We start from the raw sequence: 25,100 nt of genomic DNA, 5'->3' as shown, positions 1-25,100 counted from the left end.
TTAAACACTGCATCATCTAATCATCTAAACAGTTCATGCTTTAGATTGACATGATAACCAACTACTCAACATTTATGGCACTATAGTTTCAGAAGCTTATGGTTCAATACCTGGTATAGATAGCTATTACAGTTTATTGTTTATAACCAAGAAATCTTTCTGTTGGTCATATCTTTTTATTATGGATTCTAAACATGATTGGCAAGATAGAATCCATGTAGCAAGCTCCACTTACTGGGATTAAAGCTTAATATAATGTTGTCATTTTTGTAACTTAACTCATGTGAATCCATTTTAAATGATCCTAAAATATCTATGCTGGCTGATGGTTACTGAATGCAATCTTTCTTGTTCATTTGGGCTTGAGACTGGCTGTAACTAGGAGTTATACCTTTAATGTTAAAAGTGTTGTAGAGATTACCCAATTTAATAAGAGTTGCCTTGGGTTAGCAAAAAACGAAAAAAGAAGAAGAGGAGTTGCCTTGGAGGTTGTTATCTGCAGATGCCATTATTTAAATGGATGAGATAAAGGAAGTGTGAATACTAAGGTGGTGTTTTCTTTGTATTTCAGTTTTGAGTTTTAAATTCATTTTTTGTTTCGTGTTTTGAGTGTCTATTTTGAAATTTTTGAAAATGCGTTTTTTTTATCATTCTAAAAAACTGTTTCTTAAAATAGAAAACTAGAAAATGTGTTTACTTTGAAATTTTGAAAAACTGTTTTGTAATATTTTATTCAATAAATTTGATTCAAAGTAAATTGTAAACATTTATTAATAAATTGTAAATTTGATTCAAGGGGTTTAAACTATAATACAAGAGATAACTGATAATCTAATCGTATGTAATACATTAAAATTACAAAGTGCTTTTTAAAATAATTTTCGATTTGGTTTAACTATTAGTTCCATGATAAATTTATTTTTGCCTACAAATTGAAATCTAATATCTTAATTTCAAGATTTAAATTACCCACAACATGAGACATTGAAGAAAGGAATTATAAATTACAAAATAACAAAACATTAGTTTATCATAAAAAGAATCCAAAATTTTAGAAATATCATTAAAAAGGAAAATTAATACAAAAAAATCATATTAAATATTCAGTATTCAAATAAAACAAAACAAAAAAAAAAAATCAAATCACTAAAGGATTCAAAACACAGAAGATGAGGAGCCCCAACAATAAGAAATCAATCACAGAAGGAAGTAATGATCGGTGAAGGGGAGGTGAGCCGCGATTCAAATGATAGTGGTGGCTGGGGTTGTTGGTCGACGGTGGTGGGTGGTGGCGGGCGCGATGCTCGGCCATTTCGCAGTTGAACAGAGGGGGGCGGTGATGTTGGACGCGATGCAAGGGGAGCAACGGTGGGCGGTCGACGACGACTCACATGATTGGTGGTGGGTGTGGTTGACGGCGATGGTCGCGATGGCAGTGGCGGGTGCGGTCGATGACGGTGGTCGGGGGGGGGGGGGTTCGCGTTTTGGGTGTTTTTAGTGTGTTTTTCTTGAAAACATCCAAAACAACAATGTTGTTTTGGGTTTTCTTTATAAAAAAAATTCTTGTTTTCGAAAATGCGTTTTTGAAAACAACAAAGAAAACGCGTTTTCAGTGTTTTGAAAATCTGAAAACTCAAAACGGGTTGAAAACAGCAAAGAGAACGTAACCGAAGCTTTGGTTATGGAGGGATACCTTAGTATTCAAATGCTTTAAGTTGAGGAAAGCAAATACTGAATATGTACAATACAAATTTATTAAAAATAAAAATATAGATGATGTTATAGTGAGACTTGAATATCAAGTCATTTCAAAAAAAGATTAGTTCAGATATCTCACATCAATTATTCAAAAAGATGGGTAGATTATTCAAGGTTACTCACAATATCAACATCAGGTGACATAAATAGAGAAGTTCTTTAAACATTTTATGTAATTATAGAACTCCTTTAGACCTGGAAATGAAGTTTTATCAAATGGTTATAAGACCAATGCCATTGTATGGTATAGAATTGTGGGCAATTAAACACCAAAATATTCAAAACATGAGCGAAACTTAGATGAAAATGTTAAAATGAATGAAGGCTGAATTGAAAATGGGGTTATTTTGAATAATGTTAGAATAATGCCTATAAAAGTGAATATGCGTGAGGTGTTTTGAAGATAATTTGAACATGTGAGAAAAAGACCAATAGATGCTCTTGTGAGAGAGTGGATGGTATGAAACTTTTAATCATGACTAGGATATAATTGTTTTATAAAAGATATGGTCGTGGATAGAGAGATTGGAAAGCTATAATGCATGTAACTGACCCCACCTAGTGGGATTAATTATTAGTGTATTATGGTGGTCTTGTTGTGCATGATTGATTTAATTGATGCATATATCAGTTGAAAATATTTTCATCTAATATTAATTTATCTAACCGTCAAGGTTGCAACATTGAGAAACTCACCTTTTCTCAGGTTTAATGATTTCAAATAACTTTCAGATTTAATTAAATTTAGTATACATGCGTGTCATGATCCTGAGGATATGATTGTAATTGGAGGGGAAATCCATGGTGTATAAATTGTAGAACTAATTGTAGAAATTTAGAGGTTAGGTGGGAATAACTAACTCTTGTATAAACAGTTAACAAGGTTGTTAGAGTAGTTAGTTGGTTGTATTTTTTGTTATTTCCTTCAATTATAAGCCTATAAAGAGGCTGGCATAGTTAGAGAAAGGCATGATTTGAATAACAATTGAATCCATTTCCCTCTGTCAATTCTCCTTGCTTTCCCTGGGTTATCTTTCTTCTCCCACAATTCTTTATGTTCTGTTCTCTCTTTCCCTCCCTTTCTGCTCTCCCTTCCTCTAATTCTTACCAATTTACTTCCTAAACCCTAGCCAAACCCTAGGGTCGTAACAATGCGTATCATGTGCATTGTTAAATCATGGGAGCTTTCATTAAATTTAGTATGCATGCATATCACATGCCATCATACCAATACCATGTAAAACCAATTTCACCATGATATCTATATTGGGTTCTCCTGTCACTTATGATAAATGAGAGCTTTACTTCTCAATTTCATGGCACAACCTTACCTTTCTCTGTTACATTGCATTGCAGCATATAGTTAAAACATGGGAGCTCTGTTGGGCACACCTTGGAATATGTTGTGGCATCTGTTTGATAGCAATTTTTACTCCTTTAATAAATTAAGTTTTGCTGTTCACATTTCTAGGGAATTGGATGTGGCAAGAAATGCGCATACAGAATAAATGTATAAAATAAAAATGTTGAAATAGGGTTTATCTACCCGACCAACCATGATGCTATATTTGGCAAGTGACAAGCAAAGGGAAAAAAAGAGAAAATCAAGGAAGGGAAATGGAGAAGAAAGAAGTGAAGATCATTACTAAATTTGTGCTGAACATACTTTATGCTTATCAAAAAGAAAACTGTTGTTAGCAAAAGAGGTAGCAGAAGACCGGAAAAAAAAAAAAAAAAAAACAAGGTGGGAGACACTTCTCATGGACTAGAATGGAAATCGGAAGGATCCGATATAGTTAAGAACAAGAACATAATGTATAGAGAGGAAATTGAAGAAGAATGGGGGGAGAAATTAGAGAGAATTGAGGGAGAATGGCAGAAGAATGAGAGAGAGAGATTGGAGAGAAATCTTGGGAGAGAATTGAGAATTCAATTATCAAAATCAGCATAAGCATTCCTCTGTTTACAACGGCCTTTTATAGGCATTATCAGCTTCTAGCTAATTGCATAACAGCACCCATGTGCTTCTAACCACTAACTAAAATCTCTCCTAATAAACTAATATAAGCCTATTACAATATTACCCTTCTAATCCTCCTAGGGACATGACAACACTTAGATTTGACATTAAGTGAATGGGTCTTACAAAAATTATGACAGTGGATAGAAATGAATGGAATTCTAGAATTCATGTAGCCTACCCCCCTAGTGCAATAAAGGCTTGATATGTTTGTTGTTGTTGTATGTTTTATTTTCAAATAGAGAATTAATCAATATAATGAAAGGGGCAAAAATTATACTTGTTATTAATCAATCTCTGGGTTAGGCATTGACTTTGTACTTGTCATGCTTTTATTGTCTTTAATCCTCTACATTTTCTTCTTATTCTGTTTTTAGTTCCCAACATGTTGTACTCGTTGGATTGAAATAGCCATTAATCAACATATTCGATTGTTCTTTGAATGTATCATGGAACCCATGCCATTTTGTTAGTTCTTTAAGATATTCACCTTCAATATTATTTACTACTTATTTGCATTTTCCTTGGTGCAGTTTTACAAATGGTTTATGGATCTTGAAGCTGCCATGAAATCGGAAGTTAGTGTTTGTTTCTTTTTTGAATTCTTCATTATAGCGGAATTCTCATATTAAGCCATATTTTTACCTGATTTTTCTCTTGGCATAGACTGAAGAGAAGTATCAGCACTACTTAACCACGTTAACAGATAAGATACAGACATGTGATAGTATACTTCATCAGGTATTCTATCACTGTTGACATCGTTGATATCTATTTTTTACTTCTGATTGTTCTGAGAGTCTTAGAATTTGGCTTATTTTGTCTTTGGTTTCGATTCTTGCCTCATAAGTCAGATTAAAGTAATTCACTGTCCTAACCTTTTGCAGGTGGACGAGACCCTGGATTTATTTAACGAACTACAGCTTCAGCATCAAGCAGTGGCTACAAAGACAAAAACTCTTCATGATGCATGTGATCGGCTGGTGTGGAGCACTTCCTGTTCTCATTGACCTTGATGCTTCATTTACTTAGAATGCTGGCTGTATCATCTTTAATTTTGAAATTATATCTTTAGATTTTTCATTCTGGGAAGTGAGTTAAAATTTCTTTTTGTCAGATGGAAACAAGTTTTTTTTTTTTTTTTCGGGGGGGGGGGGGGGGAAGGACTTGGGAGTAGAAGTTCAGCCGAGTTCAAAAAGTTATTTTAGGAAAGTGGCTTTGGATGTTTGTGTCTAAGGAAGACAGCTTGTGGAGGGAAGTGATAGCCTAAAAGTATTGGAGTGACTTTTTTTTTCCCCTTTTTTTTTTCTCTTGGGGGTGTTTTTTTTTTTTTTGGGGTGGGGGGCACTTGTAGAGTGCCTTCCCTCATGGTATTGGCCTTTGAGGGCCATCTTGAAAATTGAAGTGCAAGTGTCCATTTATCCACTTTAGGTTAAAAATGGTTCAGAGCATATTCAAGTTATCAGATAACTTTAAAATTGGGCTTGATATTGTTTAGGATTGGAATGGGTAAGCCTCAGATGGAATGTTATTTGTGTGTCAGTTTCATGGTTTCTGATAAATTGTTGAGGTCTTTCACTTCAAGTTCCAATTTTGTGAATTGTATGTTTCAGATTAAGTCCAGTGATGATTAATTCGTTATAATTCTTGGTGTTGCTTATGCATAGAGTGATCTGTGCAAAATGTTGAATATCCTGATTTGACTTGTCTCAGTTGCTTCCTTCTAGTGCAGTTAATAGAGAAACAAAGATTGATTGAGTTTGCAGAAGCACTTCGTAGTAAGCTCAACTACTTTGATGAATTGGAGAATGTAAGATTCAGTTGCTATCTTATGTGTTGTTGGCTTCGTTTTTATTTCAGTCTCATATATTTCATGGAATATCTACCTTAAATTTGAGTTCAAATTGAAATGATGGTATGATTAGTGTTCATTTGAGATATTTGGTCTCAGAAAGGTTTATGCAAATCACAAATTGCAACAACCCAGTTAGTAAAGTTTGTCAAGTAATAACTAGGCTGAAATCAAACAAGAACTTAGGAGCTTAAGCAGCAATTGAACACTACTCAATCCCTTTCAGCAGAGCTTGGCCTTCAACAGCTTATCAATACTCAGCACGGCTCTGAGAGTTGCAGTGCTTTTGGTGGATGACAGTACATAGTGCCTTATCTTTGTTATGCTACTTAGATGTTGAAGTCTTGATTAAAAAGTTTTCATGAAAATTGTTATGGTGTTGGGAAGATTGGCAGAGATGAAATTGATTTTTCTTTTTTTGCAAGAGATGACAATCAGATGCCAATGTTTTGTACCATTAGAGGATGACAATTAAGCTCTCCATCAAGGACTCAAACTAATCAAATGCCTTGTCACCTCTGGCTCTTCACAGAATTCCTGATAGAAATTCCCAATGCCATTAGTGATATTCCCCTCCCTGACCAAGTCCAACCTGCCATTCCCTGTGCTGGTAATGTGGACGGCTGAGTCTTCTGTGTGCATTATTTATGCAGCTGGAGAAACATGGCATTCATGTTTCACACCTTTATCCAAAAGAAATCTGGTTTCTATCTCTGACTAACCCGTTCAGAGATCAATAATCTGCCACCTCCTTCTCAGCTGTGCCCACCTTGATCTGGTATTTATTGAATAGTGGTTTCTTTTTACCTCTTTTGAATGCAGTTCCTGAGAATGACAAACCAAGCAAATTTTAGTATTGCTTCAGTTTATGCAACTGTAATAAAAGAAAAATGTTTGTGTGAACCCTAAAAAACACAACATATTGTCACATCTCACATTGATTCAAGATAGAGTGCCGCATGGGTATCTAAGGTCTTGGGTGAACTAGACCTAACAACAATTGCTTTTTGGATGTGAGCCTGTGAGAAAATGATATTAGAGTGATACCCATGTGCATCATTCCTTTAATATCATTACGGGTCTTATTGGAGATAACAGAATCGAGGTATCCTTGAGCCAAGGTGGTCCCTTGACTCCCTAGGAGAAGAGTGGGGAGCCAATGTGACAAGGGCGTCACATGATTGGGTGGGGGAGAATGTCCCATCCCACATCAGTTGGAGAGAGAGTGTGACATAGGTATATAAGGCTGTGGGTGAACCACGAATAACAATTTTGTTGGGGACATGAGCCCATGACAATGGTGTTTATCTTTTATTTTTGCTCTTTGTTCTTTATATGTGTAAATTAAATTTTTTTAGCTTTGTTACAATTTTAGGATGAACTTTTAATTTTAACAATTCACTAACCCAACTTTTCTATTTGTTACAATCTTGTAACACCCTTAGAAATTGTTAAATGATGACTTGGCTGATGAGTTGGAAAGAAGGAAAGATCATGCGTACAATGATGTGGCTTTTAATTGCTACGTAATTCCTCAATTCATATTCATTGCTCAGCAATGTTCCTCAATTTTGCCCCTAGTTAACAATTGAAAACGACATCATTGTCCACATCATCTTTTCTTCTATCATACCCATTCGCCAAGTCATCATTTAACTATATAGGCTAAGAGTTTCTAACAGCTATATATGATTGTAACAAATGGATAAGTTCAGTTAGTGATTGCTAAAATTAGAAGTCTGTTCTAAAGTTGTAACATACCTAAATGCTTAGTATTGTTTTGTAACTTACCCTTCTTTCTTTTATCTGTTGGCTAATGCTAGTCTGACAAGATGTTTCTCTTTGAAATGAACAAACTTGTTCTTTACAACTATTCAAAAGATGTTAAAAGATCTAAATTCACATCATAAAACATGGCAAATAGTTTGGGAAATATAAAAAATCACACTGGGCATAATTCATCTACCAAAAGCTATGTTGATTTCTTGGTTTATTTGTACATAAAAAGTTCTGATGAACTTTCCTCCTACATCATCTTTGGCACTGAGGGCAAGTGATGCAAAACAATCAACCGAAAGATAGCTGTGATTCTCTTAGTAAAATAATAATAATAATAATAATAAAGATAGCTCTGACTCCAATTAATGTAGAACCAAGAACAACACAAGAATAAACTAAAAATTCGATCAATAAACTGAAATAAAGTAAATAGGAAATAAACAAAAAAACTAAAATGAATATTACTAATTCCTAATATTTACTTTTTTGTCCTACATCAGGAAAATTTTAGCTTATTGATAGTAACATCCGTGTGCTGGTGTAAATATAAATGGTGTTTTATTGTCCATTTGCAGGTTGCCACCAATTTCTATTCTTCCAATATGAATGTTGCAAATGGAAATTTTCTCCCTCTGCTCAAAAGGCTTGATGAGTGTATATCGTAAGTCAGTTTTAATTGCACCTTATATAAGTCATATCAGAACTTTCTGATATCTAGAATGTGTAACCCAGTGATGGAAAGTGCTGATTTCTTGCAAGAACAGTCGGACAGTTAATTTTAAACTTGCTTCATTCACATGAGCAGAAAAAAAATTGTTTAGTTTTATTTTGTTCTGAGTGTAGGTATGTTGAAAACAATCCACAGTATGCAGAATCAAATGTTTACTTGGTCAAATTTCGTCAACTTCAGGTACCTAGTATGGTTTTTTTCAAAAAGAAATTCCTTTTCTTTCTTTTTTGCTTGAAAGCCTTGCTCTGGGGTTTTAATTCTAAGAAAACATTTTTAATGCATCTATTTGGCAGTCTCGAGCCCTGGGTATGATTCGTTCTCATGTACTATCTATTCTGAAAAATACTTCATCTCAGGTAAAGCCCCTTGAAAATTGAAAATGCTGTTCTAGTAAAACAATGAGAAGCTCTCTGAAATGTTTAATCTTGTTTGTCAGGTCCAGGCAGCAATCCGGAGCAGTAGTGGCAGCATGTCAGCTGTTTCAGAGGGTGTAGAGACATCTGTCATTTATGTCCGCTTCAAAGCTGCAGCAAGTGAGGTAATGGGTTTCTCCTTCATCTCTTTGGTCTTAGCCCACTCTGTTGTTTGAGCTATAGGAGGAAGATGATATGCAATAGTAAATGGGGGCATAAAATTATACTGTTTACTGTAATATGTGTCAAATAGATGAAACTAATGGTTGTAAGTAAACATTTGCAGCTTAAGCCAGTGTTAGAGGAAATTGAAAGCAGGTCACCCAGGAAAGAATATGTCCAAATTCTTGCAGAATGCCACAAACTATACTGTGAACAGAGGCTATCCTTGGTAACCTTGCAAATTTCTTATTTCTACTTATTATGCAGTTCCATTGACAGCTGCTTTTTCTGCTTTATTATTGGCTAGGTTAAAGGAATAGTGCAACAACGGATATCGGAATTTTCCAAGAAGGAGAAATTGCCATCATTGACTAGATCTGGATGTGCATACCTAATGCAGGTTCTAAAAAATTTCACATTTCATATTTATCAACCTGAAATTCTTCTCAGTTTTGTTCATAGTAGGAACATTGAATTATCATTTTTGCAGTTTGAGACATGAAACTACATATAGGCATTGTCAATGGACCACTATTTGGCTTTGTTTAAGCTTGAAGCCTATTTGGCAGTGATATGGGAAAGCAGAAATGTGATTTTAGGTAGTTATAAGTGTTTTTTGTATATATATATTTTTTGTGGTGTTTGGCCAATAGCAAAATGCACTTTTGTATGACTAAAATTTGTAGCTTCTGCTATGTAGATGAAACAGAAATAGAGAGACAATAAAATTATTTTTGGACAAGATTGTCTTCAATCAAAATTTAATATTGCATGGCTTGTGCCTCAACCAGATACCAAAATCTCAACATCACTTGGCCCCTCAGCTAGATCTAAAAAATCTCAATCTTACTCTGCTCGGTCTCCATCTCCAAACTTGATCTTTCTTGATCTCCATCTCAATCAATCTTCTCCTTCTCATCTTCATCTCCATCTTACTTGATCTTCTTCTCCCCATCTCTTTATCGCTGCTTCGTTTAGTCTTAGTTGTCCCTTAAATCACTATCACAGCCACCAGACAGATTTTTTATTGTCATTGCCATCAGCTTAGAGCTTTGCTTCCTCTGTTGCTTTGCTTCCTCTGTTGCTTGGTCTCACTCATGCTTGAATTAAATTTCTTATAATTATTATAAAATTATTAGGCTCATTATTGTGTTAGATTCAAAATATTAACTATATTTTTAATTATGTTAATAATTTAAATAACAAAAGTGAATAAATTTTTATAATTAAAATAACGTCTAATATTTAAAAAATTGTTAAAAGCACTTTTACATCCAAGAATTATTAGCTGTGAAAGCGCTTATACTAATGTCTTATTTAGTAATTTGACAATTGAAAGCACTATTTTTGGTCATTGGCCAGTCATGTAGAACAACATTAAAACCATTTATTGGATGAGTAGGCGAAACCCTATTGTTTGTTTCTAGCTGTGATTCTCACAAAAGTAATTTTCACAGAAGTGATTCTTGCAACAATAGAATTTTTAAAGCAATGCCAAACAGAAACTAATTTCATTCTATAATTACATTGTGATTTGAATTCCATTTTCTTGTATTAGTAGTTAATTTATGCTATCATGCCCTTTTTGTGTCTCATATTTGATTGGACTCGTGTTAGAAGAATTGCATGATGGGAATGGAATATTTACAAGGTGATACCATTGAGACATTTTGATTCATACTTTTTTGCTTTAATCTTTTTTTATTTTCAGGTATGTCAACTTGAGCATCAACTCTTTGATCATTTTTTCCCATCATCTTCAGAAGATATTTCAAGTTTGGCTCCCTTAGTAGATCCTCTGTTAGTTCTCTCAATTATTCTTTTGTGTGCATCATGTTTTCATTTTTCTTATCCTGCACCTTCATCGTTTCTGAACATTATTATTATAACATTTGCATTCCATGCTGCAATAAATACTGAGCTATCAATGAAAATTATTCATGTTAGTCCTCAAAAAGTATAGAAAGCTTTCTTGAGTTATCAGTGAAAATATTGGTTTAGTGGTTGGAGAAGGCTGACACAACTATGCTTCATTGGCTTCACAGTTTGTCTTCTGTATGTTTTGTTGAATTCATTGCTAGATGTGAATCGTGCTTAATGCTCTTACTAAAATGTACCTAGTTAAGATGATACTCCCATCATATTCCTTCACCTTGCATAAGCCTGTGAATAGGCATGAACATATAAATGTAAATCCTTTGAAAGTATAGAATTTGAATGTGGTCAAGACATCGGTAGTTAATTGTGTACTTGTACTGAATGCATAATGTAAAGAAAACAATTCATTTTATTACTTTGAATTTTAGTACTAAAAATTGGAAGTTAGGAAAATGAGCTCCACATTTGTTGTGGTTGAATATTTTCTTCTAAAATTACCCTTTAATATTATGTTCTTTTGTTAAATTAGTAGTTAGCCTACTATTTTACAATGAAGAGGTCCATCCATGTGGACATTTTACTGTGTCTTGTGCCCCATTATTAATTGTTGTGATCCATCATTTAGAGCCAGTGATAATAGTGTCACCATAATCTTCCAGCATGGGAACATCTGTCATGTACCTAGGGTTTGAGTAGGATCCAGGCAAGTGACTTCTCTGCTGAATGAGAGAATTAGGGAAGATTTTAGGAAGAATTAGGGTAGACTTAGAGAAAGAGAGGGAAAAACAGGAGGCAGGAGAAACGGGGAGATCGAGAGGGAGAATCAGAGAGGATCGGGAGGGAGAAAGAGAAGAAGAGAAGCTGAGGGAGAGAAAGAGACAGATCTGAGAGGGAGAGAGAGTTCGGAGAGAGGAAAGCAGAAGATTCAATTGATATTTCTCAATGGTCCATCTACAACAGCCATGGCTTTATATAGCTATTTCTCCAATGGTAGGATTCTATTACAAAGGCAAAACAGAAAATAAAACAACAATATATCCAGCCTTTATCCCATTATGTGGGGTTGGCTACATGAATTATAGACTTCCAAACCATCCAATGTAAAGACGGTTTTCGGTGCTAGTTATCCAGTTATAGAAGCGACCCCATAGGCTTTCGCTTTCATGTCTCTCTAAAATTGCAGTCATGGTAAAATCTTGGTTTATTTAATTTTCAGGGACTCCAAAACACATGAATTTTCATAAATAGAAATAGAAAATTAAAGACTTGTTATTCAACAGTATAACATGACTTATATGTCCTTGTCAACCAATATCTATCTAGATCTATCAGAATTGTTTGTAAATAAATGAAGTAGATTTCAAAAATAGAATACGTATTGCTATACATATGATTTCGATACGACAATGGGTTGCCTGGGATTCGAACCTAGATCTAGTCGGATGGAGTAGATAATTTCCTTGTTAAACAAGCAAAAACCCTTCCCCAAGCCGTGCTTGCATTTTTCATTGCTCACGGCTTTCCCTATGTATGCATCTAAAACTCAGTTCTTTCCCTAGACAACCTTTTTTTTAAGGGTTGAATATTCAGTTGATTTAAGCCTTACTACATGAACATTTCAGAATAGAAATAAATGAATGTTTTTTAGTTCTTCATCATTCAGATTATTTACGAAAAATTTCTATTTACACGATCTCATAACAAATCATCAATGATTTGCCAGATCATTGATAAAAATAATATCCAAATACCAAATTTGTCTTCTATATAACCCCCGCGAAGTAAAAGAAGCTTTTGGGAAGGTTAAAGAGAAAACTTGTTCTTCCTTCGTAAAGAATTCTTCCAATAATTCTGAGCCTAATCTTTTCAAAAAAGCACGTACCATACTTTTGTGTTTATGAGCCAAAGTTCTAGCACAAGAAAGTCAAAGTATATACTTTATTCGATACAAACTCATTTTTTTTGAGGATCCGCTATAATAATGAGAAAGATTTATATATATATGCCCGAATCAGTCAATAATATCCTAATCGGATAAATCGAACCAGACTGGCTTACTAATAAGATGTCCTAATACATTACAAAATTTCGCTTTAGACAATAATCCAATCAGAGGAATAATTGGAACTATGGTATCGAACTTCTTAATAGCATTACCTATTAGAATGAATTTTCTAGCATTTGACTTCGTACTATTGAAGGGTTTAGTCGCACACTTGAAAGATATCCCAGAAAGTCGAGGGAATGGTTAGATAATTGGTTTCTATGTATCCTTCCTGGTTGAGACCACATATAAAAATAACATTGCTAGAAATTGACAAGGTAATATTTCCATTTATTCATCAACAGAGACGTCCCTTTTGAAGCCAAAAGAGATTTTGCTTGATACCTAACATAATGTATGAAAGGATCCTTGAACAACCATAGAATGGCCTTAAAATCTTTAGTAAAGACTTCTATGAAATGTTCTATTTTTCCGTATAAATATATTCATTCAAGAAAGGTTCCAGAAGATATTGATTGTAAATGAGAAGATTGGTTGCGGAGAAAAACAAAGATAGATTCGTATTCACATACATGAGAATTATATAGGAACAAGAATAATCTTTGATTTCTTTTTGAAAAAGAAAAACTAGATTTCTTTGGAGTAATAAGACTATTCCAATTACGATACTCGTGGAGAAAGAATCGTAATAAATGCAAAGAGGAGACATCTTTTACCCAATATCGAAGAGTTTGAACCAAGACTTCTAGATGGATGGAGTGGGGTATTAGTATATCTAACACATAATTTAAATGTGAAAATTTGTCCTCTAAAAAAGGAAATATTGAATGAATTGATCGTAAATTATGAGATTTGACTATTTCTTTTCCTTTTAGGGAAGATATTAATCGTAGAGAAAATGGAATTTCCACAAGGACTGCAAATCCTTCTAACACCATTTGAGAATACACATTTGTGTTGTGTCCAAAAAATGGATTTTGGTTAGAATCATTAGCACAAAAAATCAAATGATTCCGTTGATACATTTGAGTAATTAAACGTTTCACAATTAGTAAGCTGGATTTATTGTCATAACCCGTATTTTGCAAGAAAATCGATCTATTTAACCCATGATCATGGGCAAGTGCATAAATATACTCCTGAAAGATAAGTGCAAAACAGAAAATACAGCAAGTAAAATAACTAACTACTCCTGAGGAATAATATGCTACATCCAACCCTACTGTAAGCTACTATACACCCTAGGGTCCTGACATCATCCAGTAGCTAGACTCTGTATGTTATAGACAAGATAATTGGCTTAGGGTGTAATGCCCTTTAGCAACATGTTGCATTGCCCAACTACAGTGAAAAATGGGTTAGGGCCACCGTGTTGTCATCTAGACATAAGTGTTATATTTGCAAGGATTCTCACCTTTTCATGAGCAGGTGCTAGTAAAGAAGTTAGTTCATAACTATAGGACTGAATTTTGGAACATTGAAAACTTAACAGGGAAATCTACTGAGATAGGGATGTGATGAGTAGGAGAAAAATAATATTATTTGCCTCCAACAAATGAAACAGGATGGTGAGAAGGCAAAAATATTGGAGTCAAATAAACTTTGGTACACATCAAATGACCGTGTGAGAAATGGAGTGGGGATTACTATGGATAAGACTTTAAAGGATCTATTAGTCGTTGTAAAGAGGTTAGGGGATATAATTATTGTAATTAAAATTATTTTAGGAGAAGAGACTATGAATATTGTCAATGCATATACACCACAAGTCAGATAAGAAAAGAAATAAAATCAAAATTCATCTTAATTATAAAATGAATAGGGTATTTGTGACACATGTAAATTCATCTTAATTGTCTATGTATATACATTGAGGTTTGGTTGTTTTACCTTCACTTCTTATTTCTATTTACCTTGCTATTTACTTCTTTGCAGGTGTACATATTTGTATGATACATTACGCCCAAAACTTATTCATGAAGCAAATCTTGATGTACTGTGTGAACTTGTTGATATTCTTAAAGTTGAAGTCCTTGGAGAACAGCTCAACAGACGAAGTGAACCACTTGCTGGATTACATCCTACATTAGACAGAATTCTAGCAGATGTTCATGAGAGACTAACTTTTCGAGCTCGCACGCATATTCGTGATGAAGTAGGTATCACACTTGATTGATCCATGGACATTTGGCCTACTTAAACTTTATTGGCTAAAAATAGTTAGATATTATTGTGATTACATCTGTACATTGTATAAAGGAAACCTTAGAATTTGTATGTCTTTCTTCAATTGCATCCTGATAGTGTAAGCCTTCAGACAAAATGTACAATAAATCCAGCAAAGTATGATAGAGATAACTGCAAATAAAGGAGATTACCAAATTGAGAGAAAATAACTCACTTAAAAAACTGGGATGGAGATAAGTGTCCCACCTCTGATTGTACACAAGTTTACCAATTCTCCAAGTGCAGAATGCTGAGAATTGGAGATATGCTATCTTATGTTTTGAGTAGTAAAAAACTTTACTTTTTTTTCCCATGAAGTTTACTTTCTTTGGAATTTGTATATCTGAAAATAATTTATTTGTGAGGAGTTTTGAATTATGAACTATTGGCATCTGTTTCCTTAACAATTATATTATTAATTATAGAGAGACTATCACTATTTAATGTACTTATTGGATATTGCGTGAGTTGTTGAAGGGGTAAGACTGATACATTTATCATTCTGATGCTGCTGGCTTTCCTTTCAGTTAAGTTGTTCAATTAATTAATATTTAGTAAATTGCCTGCTTAGTCAAGTGGATGCCAAAACAAGCAGCGAACATGACGGAGTACAAATATTCTAATATGGAAACAAGTATACATGAAACTTGCATCTAGAATGACATTTTATGCTTTTACGCTATCTCCTATAATTATGTAGTGTTAATGTGCTGCTTGTTTATTTCTTTTCTTTTTTTTGTCATTATTTTTTCTAACAATGCTAGTATTTCTAAACATTGGTATGTTTTTTGACCTTATATTTTATCTAGATTGCAAATTATACGCCTTTTGATGAAGATTTGGACTACCCTGCAAAGCTCAAGCAATCTTCTGAGACTAAATCAGAAATCACTTCTGTAAGTGCAAGACCACCATTTCCGTGGATAATTGTGTTTATGTGGATCTCTATGTCATTTTACTAGTTCTTGTTTGGGTTTTTTACCTCAATAAATTAAGCATTAGCAAGCCAATGCTTTTATAGGGGCATCTTCTTTTCCATGTATGAGGCTGTCATTTAATTTCTAGGGTTTCCACAAGTTCCATGGATAATAATATCATTAGGAAAAAAAAAAAGAATAAACTACCTAGGTAGCCTTTATTTGCCTACAAACAACAACAATCACAACCCTTATTCTCACTTGGTGGGGAAAGATATTTTATTCGCCTATGTAGAAGAATTATGACCCAATGCTACCTATTGATGTTTCTCATGCTCTGTGGGACTATTGTCAGTTGAATACATGCAGTTGTAGTTTTCATATACATATATATATGTTGATGTTTTCTCATGTAAAATTTGTTGTATAACTTTCCCAAGTTTTGTAATGCTCTTATTAAGTGCAGGCTAGTGAAGACCCAGATGTTTCTCAAAGTTGGTACCCACCTCTGGAGAAAACTCTATCGTGCCTGTCCAAGTTGTATCGCTGTTTAGAACCAGAAGTTTTCACTGGTTTAGCCCAGGTTTTAGTCTCTTTTAGCTATGTTTTTCTTGTTAAATTCTGTATATAAACTGATTTTCTTATTCAAGTGGATGGTCTCCATCTCTCAGGAAGCTGTAGAAGTTTGTTCCACATCCATCCAAGTAAGTGAGCCAATGAAAATTTCTATTAGTCCATCCTTTACTGATTAGTAGTTTGTAATACACTGTACCACATATCAACAGTAGAGAGGATGCCACACATGATCCTTAGGACCATGCCTATGTATAAAGAATGTACACACTTCAATTGAGTTTTGCATCTGCATCCAACATATTCCTAACATAAATACTATTTAGGCGCCATAGTATGTTTGGACTCATCACCTGATGTGTTAACTGCTGATGGCTTGCAAGACTCATAAAGATACACGTGAAACAAACCATGTGGGGGCATCCATTGGCCATAACTTGTTAAAGTTGTGTGTGCTTGGGAATACTTTTTTTTTTTTTGGTACATTAGGGATTGTTGTTTTTCAATTGTAAATTGTAATGATATATTAGATTATGTTTTTTGTTTCTTGTGAATTATCTATTTTCTATGTCAAATTAGATTTGTTCTTTTTTGTTGTTTGTGGATATTATTTTGTCAAAGTATTAATAACAACATAATTTCTGTCACTTATCCCTTCATATCTGTAACCTCCTTTTTGTGGATCTCCAGATTTTTATATATTTTTTTTCCAAATTGTTATACATATCATGTGGCCTTTTCCTGAGTCACTGAATCTTGTTTTTTCAAACCACCACAATCCTGTGCATGCATCTATGTGCTAATATGCTTATCCATACCCAGCCTCTGTAGCTCGTGATCAAACCTCTAATCATACAGAAAGATGAAAAGAGTAAGATAGGTAAATTTGGAAGTGACAAGAGACTATAGGAAGCCTAACATATTCAAAACTTGTTTAAATTTCTTCAACATTTCTTGTTGTTCCAGTTTCAGGACATATGGATTGAGTAACAGGTATCAGAAGATTAGGTTGTGAACCAACCCCACCAAAATTGGAGGGGCACCTCACTTCCTAATATTAATAGATATATCTAAAATTGTATCATCTTTTATGCACGATCCAGAATTTGATCATTACCCTTGAAAAGTGACCTAATATGTTGACCCTTTTGTATGCATCAGAAAGCAAGTAAAGTGATCGCAAAAAGATCATCACCCATGGATGGTCAGCTTTTCCTCATAAAGCATCTCCTCATTCTAAGGGAGCAGGTTACCTCTGACCTTTTACTCTGGATGGTTATAGTATTGACTGAGGTTGTGTAACTGATTATTTTGATGCTTGGGTTTCCAGATTGCTCCATTTGACATAGAATTTGCAGTTACTCATAAGGAACTTGATTTCTCACATTTGCTGGTTAGTAACTCCACACCGGAAATTTAAATTTTGTTTTGCTGTAATTCAAAAGATGTGGAAGTACTTGGCCAAAAGGAAAAAAAAAAAGAAGCCAAGGAAATACTTATAACAGGGACCATAAGTTTCCATGGGAGCTAATAGAAAAAGTGTTTGATTTGATTGGTTTCCGTGTTGAACTTTTTCTGCCTTTCTTTTTGGTTCCTTAGCCAACCCACCTAGGGGGGTTAAAGGCTTGATATGTTGTTTTCTTCTTAGTTCCCCTTTTCTGTGTAGTCTTGTCTTCCCCTCTTCTTTCTGCACTGCAGGCAAGATCACCATAGTTATATTTAAAATGCAAGAAGTAGAACTGGTCTTGATAGTAAATGTGAAAGAGAAAGGGTGGGAAACATGCAGGTTCCGAGAGAAACCAGTTGGTATCTGAAGCAGTTAAATCTCTGTCTGCGTTTTTCTGTGAGCTTGCCATATGTTGGGTGAATTTGCAAGTATTCTACATGGGACAGAGATCAGTCTCTCACAAGCCCTCAGTCATCAAATATATGCCAAATCCACACAACTGAATGAGAGTTTAGAACATGGTGCTGGAACACTTCCTAAGAAGAAGAGAGATTCAGCCTTCAACACCCCCCCCCCCCCCCAACCCCCCCAAAAAATAAAATTAAATAAATAAATAAAGAGAAAGTAAAATGAGACTGTTCACCTATAAAATTTTCTTCGTAGCATTGCAACTTGATCTATTTGATATTTTTAAAGATCAGTTAAGTCCTATTTTCATCTTATTAATGCAAATGACCGTTGATTAATCTGCATATTCCATTACTAGGATCACCTGAGACGGATTCTTAGGGGTCAGGCCTCGCTGTTTGATTGGTCAAGATCAACTTCATTGGCAAGGACTTTATCTCCACGAATTTTGGAAAGTCAAATAGATGCAAAGAAGGTATGTGGCTTCCTTTTAATTGCTAGCATTTTACCTTGAAATAACTCATACTCCCTCAGTTTAATATTGTTTTCCTAATGCATTCTAGATCACCTTATTTAGACAGGAGTCAGCTGATGTTTGGCGGGAGAAATGGCTTCTTTGTTCCAAAATGTAGAGGAAAAAAAGGGGGTGGGGGTGAGATTAGTTTCCAAAATTTAAGAAATTGACCTCCATCTTCTTGGTTTATTCCTGTAAAAAGGTTGATGATGCAGGCCTCATACTTCTTCTGTTATAAATCAGTGGTGATGGCATACCTTCCCAATCCCAATACAACTTTCTTAAACCTGCTCAAGTCCTTTTTTATTCTTTTTATTAGTTTTCTCTTTTCCCTTAGCATACCCATCTTCTTTACATAGTTTCTTCTTTCCAACCTATGCTGAAGCTGCAGGTACTCCATATTCAAGCACCCAAGAAAGTGAAAATGGTTCTAAGATGTCTAGGAAGAATTAGGCATGTTAAAGGAACATCAGTATTGATGTGCTGAAAGTTATGAATTTCATTGGGTTGAGTGTCCTAAAAAAATTATAGTAATGGAGAAATTTTGTACCTTTTAGGAGACTTCCTAATGTGGGACAAGGATATTTACTTTACTAGTGATAATAGGAGTTAAACAATGTCAGGATGGTGGTGTTTGAATTGTTTCTAGGAGGGGGAAATTGTTGGTTGAAACTGGTGCTGTGGGAACACTCATATCACATCATCTATAAATCTCACATTGATAGAAACTTTTAGTATAATTTAAGATTTTGTTCAAGCCAATTAATATCCAATGTGGGAACACAAATTGTTTTATGGTTTACAATCTTTTTGATTGGATTTGGGCTGGAAAAATCAATTAAATCTTGGTGATTGTTTTTCATTGTCTTGAAAAGCAAAGGTTACGTTCACTTGTCTTTTTCATGTAACAACATTAGAATTTCTATAATTTTTCTTTTGGTATAATGTTTTACATGGTTTTTCTGAATGTCTTTCAGAAACAAATCTCTGGAGTCAATTTATTATTGAGCATGATAACAATTCAAAAGTCGAATAATCCATCAAGTATGATGACTGATGTTTTGCTGCTATTTGGCAACACCCTGATGAAGTTGCTCCCAACCTACAATGTTATCAAGCTTGTGCCTCTCCATGATAAATCCCTGTCCAAAGAAATGCTACCAAGCTTGATGATCTTTTCACCAAGACTCGAAATAATATTATAACTTGCAAAGGATGATTTTTTCCTCTAATCTATGATACTGCCAACTGAACCAAAGATTTAGTAGAATATCTTTTAGTAGAAGTTCAAGTTCATTTTTCTTTACTATCATTTTATTTGGACATCCAATCCTACTATGTCCCACTGTTTAGCAGTCAAGAGTGCAGATAAATAATCATTTTCTTGCAGGAACTGGAGAAGAGTCTCAAGGCAACCTGTGAAGAGTTCATAATGTCAGTCACAAAACTGATTGTGGATCCTATGCTTTCCTTTGTTACCAAGGTCTGTTGGCCCATTGCTGTCGAGAAAACTTGTAAATTGGAAATCCATGTAATTTGTTCCTTAATTTTCAGATCAAACTGCTGCAAGTAACCAGGAAGTAGCAAATTCAGACAAATAATATCAGCATCTTGATGTTTTCATTGATTGATTGTCTGCCTATGCCGCGAAAGATTATCATGATTTCAATGGTCTCTTGCATGATTTTGCACGATGATATTTGTTGTTTAGTTTCTGTGGTATATGGTAATAAAATAAAATGCCAGTGGTTTATCTATATGATGCCATAAATCTTCGATGTTGTGAAGCTTCCTCATATCTTTGGCAACTGGAACTACAACCGGCCTTCTGACTATGGATTCTCTTGATATTGTGCTTGCAGGTAACAGCTGTGAAAGTTGCATTGTCCTCTGGCAGTCCAAATCAAAAGCTAGAGTCAGTTATGGCGAAGCCACTCAAGGATCAAGCATTTGCAACACCAGATAAAGTTTCTGAACTTGTTCAGAAGGTATGTTGTGTGAACTAATACATCTTATGCTGGACTATTATTGAAAATACAATCTGCTGGAGACATGGAGAACCTTCCAAAATAGTTATCAGAAAATAAAAGATCTGGAAAGCACTGGTGGTTGTGCCTCCTGTGTTTTTGCTTTCTGATTGCTCAATTGAGAATCATCCAACAATCGAACAAATGTTGTGAACTTAAAAAAGTTTATAAATCTTCCCTATTTTATTGTGTGCCTGCCAGTGGCTAGAATACAAGATTCTCTTATCTGGTCTTGTTTCCCGAATGTGGTGGTGTGCATAATAAGTTTGTGTTACCTTTAATTATGGACTGATTGGTAGGATCAACATTTTGAATTCCACTTAATAATGTCAAAGAGCTTAACTGAACTGATTTAATGTTACACATCTGAAACAGGTCGGTGTTGCTATTCATCAAGAGTTGCCCACAGTAATGGAAAAACTAAAGCTTTACTTGCAGAACCCTTCAACGCGTGCAATACTTTTCAAACCTATAAAGTAAGTTACTGAATGCTGCTGCTTGGGATATTCTCTCTGTTTGCCACACTGTAGGATTTAGCCCATACCTATTTTCCTCGTTTTGTTTTCTCAAATAAAAAGCTCAGTTAAATGAACAAAATGGAAAGTAGGAAAGCCAGATACCACCGGGGGTTTATGGCTCTGGGTCATCTTAAGTCATGATCAATCTAAATGTAAAAGTTCTTCAGAACTTTGTACCACAAATTGTTTTAACATTTTACATTTTGATGTAAAATTGTTGGCAAATCACTACTCTATTTAAGGAAAAATGAGGAAAAAATGGTCACTATATCACTCTACTAGAACTATGCCCACGCAGCGTGATTTTTCTTAATTCCGTCTTTCTGGATTCTGATCGTTGGGCCCATTTTCTGATTGGCCATTTCCCATCATCATTCATCAATGATTTTCTGGGGAATATACCAAGAATTTCATTCTTCATATCTATTTGCATGACTTTTGCTACTGAATCCACATTATATTTTTTGTTAATTATGTCTCTGTTAACTAGTTTCATACTAATGAAAGCTTTTCTGTATCTCAAGATACAATATTTGTTGCTATTATTCTTATGTAAACTTGCATTTAACTTTGGTGCTAAGCTGATTGGAATATTTATTTTAGTAATCCTAATTGGAAGATTGGTCTTACTCAGGACTAACATTGTGGAAGCCCATATCCAAGTACAATCCCTCCTAAAATCGGAGTATTCTCCTGAAGAGATACAGAGCATTAACATGGTCTCCATACAGGATCTGCAAGTGCAACTCGACAACCTCCTGTAGGATGCTTCCGAAGTCCTTAGAAGATGGTTGTGTGCATGTTTATGTTCTTAATGGCATTCTTTGTTTTGAATGGAAGAATCTTTGAGGCTACTTGAAATAATTGAAGCCCCAAAAGAACTGTGGCCAGAAATCGCCCCGGGTACATACGACACAGAAAAACAGGAAAATCGTGGATTGAATTTTATTGATGAATGCTGAGGAGACGAATAGTGGAGCAGCCTTCGATTTCCCCATAAAGGAAAATGGAGATAGTAATACAAAGCTGGTTTTGATTATCGAATGGTAATATTTTTTTTTTTCTCCTTTTTAGTATTTTTGGGTTATAGTCTTTCTTGTTGAAGACCATGAGAAGAATTAGCCAGAAGAGGCAAAAGGCTTGTATCGACTTTTGTACATTGTTACCAGCATGGTACGGGCAATTTTGTTTTTGGATGCAATGATGCTGTCACAAGAGAGAATGTTATGTGTCCACCAAGCTATTTTTGATAGTATTTAGTTGAAAAATAATTTTTTTATAAAAAAAATATTAAATGATATTTTAATAGTTGTATCATGAAATTTAATTTTATAAAAAATTGTAACTTGCCAAATAATAAATATGAAATTTAATTTCTTAAATAAAATATTTTTTATAAAATTTTTATGTTACCAAACACGAGATACTTAGTCATGATAATCAAAGGAGATGACAAATTTTATACTATGAAGCACAGGAACGGCTCGGAGGCACCATTTTGGTGTTTTCAAATCATTTTTCATTTTGGAAACACGAAGACGGCCCGAAACGACTTTCGGGCCATTTCTGTAAATTGTGAAATGTTCTGGGTGCGGTTTCGCAATTTATAGAAAATGTAGGAAATGTGTTTCACACTTGAAACACGTTTCCAACGACCACGGTCGGTCACTTGCAGTAAGGAAGACAATGGTCACCAAGAGGCGAGGCAGCAACGGTCGGTGACGAGGTGAGATATGGAGTGTGCGGCGACGATCGAGGCCAGATGGTGTACAGCGATGGGCGACGACGAGGATAAGAGGCTAATGACGGTGGCAGAAACGCTTCGACTGTGAGAGAGGCGAGATCGAACGCGATGGTGAGAGTAAGAGACTCGTCAATGGCGAGAGAGGCGAACGACGGTGGCAGAAACGCATCGACTGTGAGATAGGCAAGACGAAGGCGAGGGTGAGGGAGGCAGCAACTATAGCAGAGATCGATTGTGAGAGAGGCGAGATCGACGGCAAGGGCAAGGGCAACAGACGCGTCGACGGCAAGAGAGACAGCGAGTCGGCGACGATGGTAGACAGAGGAAGCAGCGGCAGTCGGCCCTTGACAGCAAGCGGCGTGAGTCTCTCTCAGGGTAGAGAAAAGCAAATCTAGGATTTGTAAAATTATAACTTAATATTATTTATAGTATATAAATTATATATTAATTTCATATACACTCCTATATTTTTTAAAATTACAATTTACCCAACATTTTCGTTTCCTAACTTTTTTGAAAAATATCATTTTCGAGTTTTCGTTTCCATATTTTTGCCTTTTTCGTTTTCGTTTTTGTGTAACATAATCTAGAAATGTAGCTGGACGTTGCCAAAGGTTGTACGCCTGCAATGAGTTGCCTCTCTTCTCTTTTTGATTTAATTGGCAGCACCTCTATTAAAGTTAAATGTAAAGTCGAGCTAGCTAGAATGTTCTTTTTGTAGTGGCAGAATGCGATGCGTCAAGTCAAGGGGTCCTAGTGAACTTTGTTTTTTTTTTTCTTGAAAAGTATACTCAGTGAAAGTACCGTAGTGAGAATTTGCTTTCCAGTGAAAGTACCGTAGAGAATTTTTTTGCTACTTTTGAGTGCAAGGTGACCTGTCTTTCTTTCCATATTTCCGGTTGGTCGGTACTCAGGATTAGTAAGCATAAAAACAAGCTTTTCATCTATTTTATTGGGCTAATTGCAATAGAAAATTAAATCTTTTTATGTTTTTTTAATTTAATTTAATTTAAACCTTTCAATTTTAATAATAATATATTGATTTGATCAATTGAGTGTAATTTTATTTAAGATTCAAATCTGATTGTAGCGGCATGTGCTTTTGTTAACATGAAACGTCATTTGACATTTTAAAATTTTTGAATGGATTTTACATATATATGTGTAAAAAAATAAAAAATAAAATAATATATTATATATATTTATACAAAGAAAAGGAAAAAAGAGGGATGGACAACGACGACAACGAAAGAGAATGGCAATGGTGTTGGGTTGGAGGCGATGATTGATTTGGAAGAAATTAGAAGTGGCGATGGAAGTCGATCTAGAAGGAGGAAGAGAAAGTCCAGTGATTGTCATATTTGCCTTGTCACGTAATAGTCAACTTTTCTTGTTTCTAATGTGGGTTGACTGACGGCCCTCTACTCTTGCCAGCTAATGACGTCCTTTAATGGTTGCCTCACCCTTATCGTTGATCGCTTAAGTCGGCCCCATAGACGTTTACGATCGGCGATCAAGCTTCTAGACCGGACTTCATCGTCGTCTCCAGCTTCCAAATCAATCGTCGCTATCCTCTTTCGTCGTCATTGCCGTCCATCTTCGTCCTTCCTTATCTCACTCTCTCTCTCTCTCTATATATATATATAACATGTTATTTTATTTTTTTGCTTATGCAACCTATCATTTTAAAACATTTAAATTCACAAATACACATGTAAGCACACGCCTCTCCAATCGAATTCAAAATTTGAATAAAATTACACTCAATCGATCAAATTATGATATTATTGTCAAAATTAAAACGTTTGAATTAAATTATAAAAAGGCAAAAAGATTGAACTTTTTATTGCTATTAGCCCTATTTTGTTTCATTCATTCATTCTAATCCCACTTTTGTGAAACACAAACAAAGGCTTTGAATGAAAATTGGAAAAGGGTATTTTCATCAATTTTCATTTCATTCGATTCCATACTTATTCTCTCTCTCAAACATAGGTAACACTTGTCTACCTTTATCATTCAATCGCCCTCCCAATGGCACTGTGAAATATAGCAAATGCAGCAAACCCGTCTGTCATAATTCATGAAAACAGTTAATAAGAAAGCGTCTAAATGAAAACCAGGTCAAA

At 34.8% G+C, this 25,100-nt stretch overlaps 1 protein-coding gene across 2 annotated transcripts in view; it reads left to right on the top strand.

The window, feature by feature from the left end:
- LOC127794494 (conserved oligomeric Golgi complex subunit 3) overlaps positions 1-22,428 on the top strand; it is a 30,770-nt gene extending 8,342 nt beyond the window's left edge. For both annotated transcript variants that reach the window (XM_052325638.1, XM_052325639.1), the window contains exons 7-28: positions 4,312-4,356; positions 4,445-4,519; positions 4,666-4,761; positions 5,511-5,588; positions 7,985-8,070; positions 8,253-8,319; positions 8,433-8,495; positions 8,576-8,677; positions 8,839-8,943; positions 9,022-9,114; positions 10,426-10,514; positions 14,533-14,752; positions 15,633-15,719; positions 16,207-16,323; positions 16,412-16,444; positions 17,475-17,561; positions 17,644-17,706; positions 18,527-18,643; positions 20,073-20,165; positions 20,545-20,670; positions 21,085-21,185; positions 21,862-22,428. In XM_052325638.1, coding sequence (XP_052181598.1) covers positions 4,312-4,356; positions 4,445-4,519; positions 4,666-4,761; positions 5,511-5,588; positions 7,985-8,070; positions 8,253-8,319; positions 8,433-8,495; positions 8,576-8,677; positions 8,839-8,943; positions 9,022-9,114; positions 10,426-10,514; positions 14,533-14,752; positions 15,633-15,719; positions 16,207-16,323; positions 16,412-16,444; positions 17,475-17,561; positions 17,644-17,706; positions 18,527-18,643; positions 20,073-20,165; positions 20,545-20,670; positions 21,085-21,185; positions 21,862-21,991 — 2,073 coding nt within the window. In that variant the 3' untranslated portion in view covers positions 21,992-22,428. The remainder of the gene's footprint in view (positions 1-4,311; positions 4,357-4,444; positions 4,520-4,665; positions 4,762-5,510; positions 5,589-7,984; positions 8,071-8,252; positions 8,320-8,432; positions 8,496-8,575; positions 8,678-8,838; positions 8,944-9,021; positions 9,115-10,425; positions 10,515-14,532; positions 14,753-15,632; positions 15,720-16,206; positions 16,324-16,411; positions 16,445-17,474; positions 17,562-17,643; positions 17,707-18,526; positions 18,644-20,072; positions 20,166-20,544; positions 20,671-21,084; positions 21,186-21,861) is intronic.
- Positions 22,429-25,100: the final 2,672 nt, after the last annotated feature.

The sequence above is a fragment of the Diospyros lotus genome, chromosome 2, assembly GCF_014633365.1.
Source record: "Diospyros lotus cultivar Yz01 chromosome 2, ASM1463336v1, whole genome shotgun sequence".
Lineage (NCBI taxonomy): Eukaryota > Viridiplantae > Streptophyta > Magnoliopsida > Ericales > Ebenaceae > Diospyros > Diospyros lotus.
Note: the sequence above shows the minus strand (reverse complement) of the source record. Positions and strands in the feature narration are given on the sequence as shown.